General features: G+C 38.1%; 1 protein-coding gene across 1 annotated transcript in view; it reads right to left on the bottom strand.

Annotated features, from left to right (window-relative positions):
- Positions 1–221: 221 nt before the first annotated feature.
- The window catches only part of GLCCI1 (glucocorticoid induced 1), a 31,755-nt gene continuing 22,097 nt past the window's right edge, over positions 222–9,879 (bottom strand). Inside the window, exons 5-7 of the mRNA XM_026036258.1 lie at positions 8,553–8,763; positions 2,643–2,763; positions 222–1,601 (exon numbers count right to left, since the gene is read on the bottom strand). Coding sequence (XP_025892043.1) covers positions 1,256–1,601; positions 2,643–2,763; positions 8,553–8,763 — 678 coding nt within the window. The 3' untranslated portion in view covers positions 222–1,255. The remainder of the gene's footprint in view (positions 1,602–2,642; positions 2,764–8,552; positions 8,764–9,879) is intronic.

The raw sequence follows: 9,879 nt of genomic DNA, 5'->3' as shown, positions 1-9,879 counted from the left end.
TTGTTTTCCCCACCCCTCTTTAAAACACCCACTTGCTACTTTTGGACTTTAATCCAAACACAATTACTCACTACATAAATAAAACGCTGCTCATCTAACACTGCTTAAACAAAATCTGAAAACCTATTTCCAACCAGCAAATAAATGAACATTTCCAAAAGAGAAACTAAACATTAATTTGACTTTTAGTCGGTAACAGTAGCATTTCACATCCTTAACTGCCAACAAAAACAGGAGAGGAAATCCCCATCACCCCCTGTGAAACCTGAAAGAATTTCTGTAGCTGAACAAAAACATTCTTGTCTTTCAAAATCCTTTCACACACAACATGGAATGTTTCTCATGTACAGCCTAGCACTGAACACTTTATTTGCAACAGTTTAACAGTCATTAACTGAGCAACACCTGAAACCTTTAAATGCCACATTTTACATATATTGAAATGACAGTAAATGCAACAGTTGTTTTACTTGTAAGCACATGACAAAGTGATTATACATCACAGATTTGCTGGTTCTCCTCATATTCACCCATGTCCAGGGTCATCATTCACCTGGATCTGAATGCACTTATTCCAAGAAAGTGGAATGTAATGAGGATATATTAATGCATAAAATAAGGAAAGGCAAAAGAGTGATGTTCCCTCTTTAGCTTTGTAGCTGTAAAATATTTTTTATCCCAATATGATATACATTCCAAGTTACCTGAGTTTACACTTCGAGAGAAGTACCTGAAGCTAGGCCATAGGGTGGGCACTGTGCAACTGTTGTGGCCATTTTTTTTTTATTTTTTTTTTTTTTTTTGCATTGTGTGTATTACAGAAGTTAGAAACATAAAACACCTGGATCAATTGTAAACATAATCCTGAAGTACAGTATTTTCCATAGGACACAACACAGCAAGACATTTTCTATTCAGACAGGCAACTTTTTTTATATATATATAGAGCTTATTTATACTGTAGAATTTGAAACAGAACACAGGACACAGTACTAATCTGGTCAAACATACTATGAAATGCATAGTCTCCACTTAAAACGCTTAATGATATATGGATTCTGCAGGCATCACTGCTTTTTCACAAAAGAAAATGCTGAATATGAATTCTGTCCCTGCCAAGAACAGTGTTGAGATATTTTTTAGACTGCTGATAAGTATTCTGCTTTGTTCTGAAGGGTTGCCACCTCATGCAGATGTATCTGAACTACGGGCTCCTCAATCCTCGTTTCAGGGCAGAGACCTGCTCCGCCTGGGTCTAGATTAACACATAGTTCTGAGGAGAGGAATGCTCTTCAGTCTGAATTTCTTGCAGAAGCGACTGCTGCTGTTGCGATGGTTGTACCGAGACCTCTGTAGAGTCCATTGTGCTGGTGTCATCTGACAGAGACGAGAAGGAGACCCGGGTCGCCAGCTGCTCCACAGTCAGCGTGCTCAAAGCTGTGCTTTGGCCAGAGTTTGGAGAGCTCTTCAACGTCAGGTCCGAAGAAGGAAGCAGGGGGCCCAGGAGCTTTACAGGACAGAAAGCTGATCCGGTTGGGATGAAATTAACCTTGTTTTTGTCAGGACATGAAAAGAGAGGGGCTGCGACAGGCTGACGAGACCTACAATGAGAAGGCAAAATTATACATCCGACCACCCAAAACCAGCTTGTGTGCAATGAGCTTGGAGGGTCTACAAGTTGCTAAAATGCGAATGACGAGGAATGGGATTAATTGGACAGAGGGGCAAACATCTTCCATATTGGCAGTCAGCTAACTGATCCACAGCATTAAAAATAGTACTTTCACAAAAATGACTTGGTAGTTACTGGATAAACATGCAACTTCCAGCAAAAAATAAAAATCTGCAGTACATATGCACATGGAAAAATGCCACGGTAATTTAGAATAACACAGATTTTTCTTTAATAAAAATATTGCAGAAACAGCACAGGCATAGTAAATCCCTTTGAGAAACTCCATGATATAGAGGGTTTTTTTGCCACATTCCATAATTTGACTGGAGGCTTCCTCCAAAACCCAACTTTGCTCCTTCACCATCCAGCATGCAATGAATGCTACTAGAGCAAGAGATGCCCCCTCTCCTTAATCCTTTCATCCTCGGGAGCTACGCATGCAACCTCAAATACTGCTGGCTCTAGGGAGAAAAGACACAGTATCCAAAAGTTTAATTTCCCATCTCTTGCTCAACAGCAGAGCTATTGAGCAAAGCCTTTGCCATGCTACCATTCACAATTGCTTTACATGGGTTTCATTCTGTTTTACGTGGTTTATATGCACCAAAAGAAAACCTGTGCTTGAACTGATCAAGTATGACAAGGAGAGGTTTTTGTTTTAAGTCGTGAACATTTACAGAGTTAATAAAAAGGTTTATAAACACTTAGGAAATTAAATGTACCTTATCTTTTCTGCTTGGATTTTTGTTGCCTTTTATAAATGCACAAAAAGAGTTCAATCATAAAAGACTCCATTTCCTCTTCAAACCAACGTGAACACTTCAACTTCTCTTCCGTACAAACTAAGAATAGTTTGCTCCTGAAAAAACTCATCAGCTGGAATAGTTTATTCATCTGCAGTTGAATAGGCTCAGTAAAAAGGTTTACTGCTTTGCAGATACCAGCTGATATAAAAGGCATTACTTACGACATTTCCTCAAAGACCTTCACTCGCTCACATCCCTCTGGGGGCTCTCGTTTGAACATGTAGCTGTTGTTTGGTTTGGGAGATGAGGCATACTTGGGCAACGGTGAGCTACTCCCACTGTCTGAAAATTTAAAGCAGTTATATTACTAGAGATTGAGAGTGCTGTTTAATTAATCTGATTTCCAAACAAGATGCCCTCTTCACAATTTAGCCACTACGCCGGCTTGCTTCTACCACAAAGCTTCCTTCATTGCAGGTASTTCCAACACCCTCGTATAGCACATTTCTTCAGAATAAAAGCTTCAGTGCAGCAATAAGCTATCGTATAACAACACATAACATGAGGATATTTTTGCAATTGGACTAAAGTAGAACTGTAATCCTGGAAACAAGTTCTTTAGTACGTATTTCAAAGAAAAATAAACAAATCAACAAGGTAAAATGCGTAATACATGCAGAAGAATTATGAGTGGTAATGGTAACATGCCTTCTCACTGTATAGACACAGTTATTGAAAATGTGCATATACAGCATGTTGGTTATTTTAAAACACAGTACTTCACAGTAATACTGACCTCATTAGGCTCATGAATATGTGAATAGCGCAGAAGGTGAAAACAGAAACAAAAGAAAGTATGTTTGTAACACAGCTGCAGCGTTGCAATGTCCTACCTTATTTGCTTCACAATTTAGCTGTTTTAGAAACCAAAATAAAGACAATTTCCATTACTGAATTCTCTCATAACTACTAACCATACTGTATGGTTAGCTATTAAAGGTGTTTTTGATCATCTCAAACATCTGGGTGTATTTTACAGGTGACTACTAGGCACACATGGAACTAAAGCCATGGAGATTTCTTTGTATTTTCTGGCAAACCAGTAAGAGAGAARATCAATTTCAGCAGTGTCAAAAGCACAATATTTTGAAAAGTTACAAAACTGACATGTTTTGCTTTAACCAAAAAAAAGGAAARAGAAAGAAATGCCCTTCCCCTCATCTTGGCAACATGATCCTTGGTGCTTTCAGAAAATACACAAAACAAAGCAAGCTGAGATGATGGTCACAGAAATTTAGCTTTTGTGGTGGCTTCCACCTTATCAAGAAGAACTGCCTACCTAAGGCCACTATTAATGACTGTCTATTCTCTCTGCTCAGCCTTACAAGTAAAATGAAACATCACACTTCAAGAGTAGGTCTTACAACCTTAAACTTACAAATTCATGTCATCTGGAGAGAAATAACTGCTGTTGCTCTCCTGCTTTTGAACCCTTATGCCAATTTACTGTATCTTACCATTTTTATCTCAAATATCCTCTATTTTGCTGCCGTTCATGTGCCTTTCCAGCCACAGCGGAAAACCAACCAAAACCTGTGATGTAGATTTGCTCAAGCACTGCAGTGTTCTTTAAAGACTCTGCAAACAGTAACTATATGAGCACTTGTATAATTATGACTCCAACACTRAGGCTGATCATTAGGGGGGTTGATACACCAGTATTTCCCCTTGCAGGGCACTACCGACTCAGATGTCACACTTCCCTTTGAAGATCTGCTACAAAAGACAGGAGAAAAATGGTTGACATGAAGTCAGCAGTGCACTGATCCTTCTTCTCTTTCTTGCTGTCACACCCCAGAACTTGGACATACACAATCTGAGGTGTTAAGTGCACAAGGACAGAAGCAGCTTACAGACACTATTGATATATATCAAGCTGAGAGCATGATGGTCCTTCTGGAATGTTTCCACTCTTGGCCCACGCAGCTCATTCCAAATACAAAAAATGGTTACCAGAGCCCAGACAGTTTGTTTCCTCCTTCTAATATTTAAAATTGAGGATCCAAGTTTCTATTTGAAACCTCTGAGACACAAAATATGCTACTGTTCGTTCTACCACATTAACGGAAAACTGTGCAAGTGCATCCAAGGAAAGAACCGGACTGAACTGAAAGTTAAGTCAGTCTTTGGATGATTTAGAGTCTCGCCTAGCCAAGTCACTGTTCAATCAAGTTCATGGTTTACTTAGATCTGTCTGAAAATTTCTATAGTAAGAAATCAATTTAAAAAATAAAGATAAAAAAGCATATAATTTAATTGGATCCATTTCTGTCTTTCACTCGCCCTGTTTTTTACGCTAAGTTGTTGGCTTTACATTTTAACTAAACACAGAGCACACTGACAAATGCAAAATACATATGGCTATTCAGAAACCCTCATATAAGGTATAAGCTTGGCATTATTCGGAGCAGGAGGGCTAGAATGGAAGGATACTGGGAAAATATGYCACCATTTCAACTGGCAAGCGGTGCTATTTGCAGTGGGAGCAGATCTCCAGCTGTGTGAGTGTCCTGCAAGCTCTTAAGTGCCAAACTGCAATATTAAGCATCCTTAAAGACACTGCAAACATTCCTTCTGAAACAGGGCTATTAGCCCAGTCGTCGCTCTCTCAGCGGCTGAAATGMAGCATCTTTGGTGTTAGGGGACCCCACTGTATCTTCCAGCAGCAGGTACGCCCTGTTGGCACCTTCCAACAAGCTCATCAAGTGTCACTGAGATGACAACGCTTGAAGGCCAACAGACGTAACCCCTAAAATGAATTTTGTTACCATAATCACATGGAAGACTATCATGGAATTTTACTGTACCGCACAGAATTTCAAAAAATAAATATTTAAAAATGATATACTCTGATGTTTAGAAAGTGTTTGAGACTGCAATTAAACACTAAACAAGTGTTTTAGCCTGCAGATTTCACACCACAAATTTTAAGTGGCACATATAACAACAAAAGAGAGACTAAAAGCATCACATAAAACRTTTTTGAGATAACTTAAAGGAAAAAAGAACCTTTGCCAATGAAATTTGAGATTTGTTTTGATAGATTTAAAAAGATTCTCCAGCTCAAAATGGTTTTGTCTCTGAAGACTCTCCAAAAAATTCATATACAATATTCATTTTAAAAACTAGGAATTAAATACCAGGAAGTTAAAAAGTACTTTCCATCCAAGAGATAACATCTCCATCAACAGTTTGCTTGTAACACCCTGCTAGCAATAGCAGACATGCACAATGCTAAACAAAAGTACCTAAATTAAAATCCCTGAAAAACAGGTTGTGCTGTTTTTGTATTAAAAAAGGAGGAAAAAAAGAACTTAAAAAAAGCTAAAAGCTTAAGAGAAGAAAAAATAAGAATTTGAATTGCTTATATGTGAGGCCCCCACTTAACTTTACCTCTGTCACAGTTATATGTATGCTAGGTAGGCAAAACTCAAAATTACAGTTTAATGGACCACGATGATGTAAAATCTACCTAGTGCAACTGGTAGCTCTAATGCAGCAAGGCAGACACTTACCTTCCAAGGGGCTGGTATTTGAGAACAAAACCATGATACCAAGTGCCATTAAAATATCTCATCTCCTGCCCTTCCCTCTCTGTTCCAGTACTCAGAATCACTGCTCTGTTCAGAGCAGTATTATGGTACTTTCTTGAAATTCAGCTTCCATTTACTTTTAAGAAATTCAATAGATTTAGCAGCTCCTTGCAGAAATGTAAACCAAGCAGCTGATACAGTCCAAAGAGCAGCTGTGAGGGCCTCAGGCCAAAGCACAGCTCTGCACAAGAAACAGAAGATGCTTTAGAAATGTAAAGCAGTGCAGTGTCTGTGCAGAGTGCTGGCTCCTCTCACCGCTCGTGTCTCAGGCAAAGCACCAACCTCCATTTTCTATTCAGGAACACACTCAGGAGCATTCATAAAGCTGATAATAAAGTTAATTGTGTTTTTAAGCAGTAAATTTAAGCAAGTTACTCCAGTGGAGAGAAAAATAAAGCACAAACTTGAAAAGTAGCATTTTCTTGCTTTTAAAGTGTCTGCATTTAGTTATCTGCAAAAACATTTATGAAAACTTAACAGGCCTCCTCTCAACAGTAATATTCTAGCAACACAGAACTCTCAAAAACACATGACAAAGTTTTATTCTATAAAGCAATTATCACTAATAAATGCTAACAAATTGTCTCCCTCAAAGTCTTCTACAGCCTTCTAATGTTTATATCCTTCATTTATCCATAATTCTGCTTCTCTGACAAAACAACTCACTTATTCGGATGTGATCTTATGTGATCATAATGATCTTAAGAGACTAAAGTGCCCTTCTGGCTGCAGATGTACGTTCGCCACCTCTAAGGCTCATTACTTCAGGTTTGAGGAAACTGCTACATGTTTCATCTTAAATTCACAGAGCTGGCAATTTATCACTACCATCAAGCAAATTCTTGATAGAGTGATAACACTTAAGCTAGTTTTCAGACCAAAATCCATAAATTAGCACCTATTCCTTGGGAAGTACAGCAATGAATTTTATTCCAAGTAGTGTTTTAAAAAGTTAAGATAGAAGACAGGATCCTTGAAAAAACAATTAAAAYGTTAAATGCAATATTGCAAACTCTATCTTCACTCACTCCTTCCAATAAAATTCCAAGTATTGTGACACGGCAATTTAGCACTAACAGCTAAAGGAATTCTTTAATTTCTTTGCTTCTTAACATATATTTGTTATCAGAAGAGACATGAATGAATTTACCAGTCCATTAAGAATCTACCCACATGCTAATGCTTAAGTGGACATCTACACAGTGATTCAGTCTTGCAACAGGACACAATTCACATGCATTCTGCTGGTAAGTAAAGTAGGAGGGAAAAAGCTAAAATATGTTATTTTTGCAGAACAGTTAACTATCATGTTGGGCTGTGTTCTACTTAAGTGGTTAACTTAATTTCTCTTTTCTCCTGAAGTTTTAGCATTTGGATAGGTGATTTTTTTTTTAATATTTACTTACAAATCTAAAATGAGAAGGCAATTCTTTTTAGAAACATGGTAAATTTATTTTTCCTTCCCTGTTCCCCATCTTATCCCCTTCATATTACACTGAATTAAAATTTAAGAATACAGCATTAAGTAAAGAATTTTCACAGAAAAAGGTTCATATCTTGATCATATCCTCAAAAAAAATCTACTTAGTCTGTGTTTATTAGCAGACCTATACAAAATCAAAGCCTCAGAAGTTGTCRTTTCTTCTGTGAAATTCACTGCTCTTAGCTTGCAATTTTTTCCCAAATTCTGCATCTCTTCCAACACACCCATTTCTGGTTGATGCAACGATTTCAGTCTAGCCAAGCAGAAGCCCAAGAACCAATTAACTAGCAAGATGAGTTGCCCCCAAATCAGTCTTTTTACTACTGCGTTTATATTTTTGTTCTGTAAGTCTTACCTGCCAATTAACTCCTTTAATTACGGAAACTTCAATTTACCTCCTGCAATACTAAACTACTTTTTCCGGACTTGGAAAAAAATGCAGGATATTGATATATAAACACATAAATTATTCAAAAAATTTGGTTTGTTATGAAACATAGCACAAATAGTTATTTCTCCATTTCACTGTTCAAACTTGTATCTGTATTTAAGCAACTAGCTTGAAGGGTAGTGTAAGAGATGATGAGCAGAGTACTTTCAAAACAGTCCAAATAATCATTTACTAACTCACCGTTTTGTTCAGCAGGTAACTCACTCATGGCAACACATACTCTACCACAAACCTTCTGGAACCCTCTTTTAAGCATGAACATGTTCCTGTCTGAATTCTTCACATTTGAATCTTCACAAATAGTTAAGACTGTCTGCTGTGCTCCTCTGACGTATTTATGGAAGATGTTTGTGAATTTTCACAAACAAGAGGGAAAAAGATATGTAAACAAACAAAACCAATTTTAAGATAAATCCTCGATCCCTCCACAACAATCAAACCAAAAGAGAAAACAAAAACTGATGTAATGAGTAAAATGAAGGTAGTTGTATAAGCAGGACATCACATGCCTCCCATAGGTAACGGTGGACCATTCTACTCTCACCTTTATCCCGGTCATAGAGTAAATCTTCTGTTGAGCAAGGACTCCCATCCTGAGATTCAGGAGGGCAAAAGGGAGACACACAAGGTGAGTGACTGCTGCAGCTGCTGCTGCGCTCCTGCACAGATGGGGTCTGCGTGTCGATGCTGCGCGTGCTGCTGCTCCGGTAGTGGGCAGGTAACGGGGCCCTGCGACCATCAGGGATATCCAGCGGCTGCAAGAGAAACGAGGGATTCACATCACACAGGGGTGCAGAAGAGATCGAACCTCCAAGCAACGTCAACCTGTAGCACTCTGAGGTGGTGAAACACGGACAGAAAATAGTTTTTATACAAAAAAAATAGTACGATTGTACCACTTACACAATACGGATTAATCCCGCTGATGTTTGGGACAATGTGCACATGGTCTAAGCAAACTGTAAATACAATGGTATCATCTTATGTCAAGTTAATAACAGAATGCACTTCCACATTTACGTGCATTTGCTGGCAGTATGTTGAAACAACGTTCACATTTAGATGGGATCTCTGTCATAATACTTGTTTTTACTTTATAATAAAATTTACCACTAAGTACAATTACAGATTATCAGAATAATTTTCAATAAAGGTCACTTATAATAAAGTAAAAACAAGTATTGTGACAGAGATCACATCTGGATAAAAGGAAAGGCATAAAATGTCAACTGCAATGCGTATTGTTGCATGTTCAACTGAATTAAAATTACAAATGAAGTTTTGCTAGCAAGGCCTAAAGCTCTAGAGCACCTCTGCATCTCATCCTTCACCTCTTTAGGTGACTTTAGCCAATGACGGAACTAAGTAGGAGCTGCACAGCCTCATACAGGGATCCCAAGCCCTAGCTTGAACCAAAGGCACTAAGTGCTGCCTGCTTTTAGGTCAGTCCAGCTGGCAGTGGCCAGGCCATTGTGCATCCTTCCATTCTGCCATAGCCTGGGCAGACAGACAGATTCACAGCAGTAGACTGGCACATTCTACTCACTTATTCTTTCCCGGGAAAGAAATAGTTTTATCCTAACGACAGTGCTGTTTTAAACATAAAAAAATAAAATCAAGGGAGAATTACAATTTTGCTTAAAAACAAAAGGGTAAAAGCACCTGTGAAGTTTAAATATCAATTTTATCCTTACTTCAGTAAGGATTGTATTAACATCCCACAGAACTGATCAAGTGTTATACTACAAAACTTCTTGTCTTTTTTTCTTCTTGCTGCAAGGGCACTTCTATTGCCTTGTTTTCCTCCTCTCTCTGCACTCCAAAATTATAACAGCCTGTCCAGAGCCTACAATTCAAACCAATAGCCACTT

The sequence above is a fragment of the Nothoprocta perdicaria genome, unplaced genomic scaffold (assembly GCF_003342845.1).
Source record: "Nothoprocta perdicaria isolate Ctin4 unplaced genomic scaffold, notPer1 scaffold_174, whole genome shotgun sequence".
NCBI classification, from domain to species: domain Eukaryota; kingdom Metazoa; phylum Chordata; class Aves; order Tinamiformes; family Tinamidae; genus Nothoprocta; species Nothoprocta perdicaria.
The sequence above is the reverse complement of the archived record's forward strand: the minus strand, read 5'-3'. Positions and strand labels throughout refer to the sequence as shown.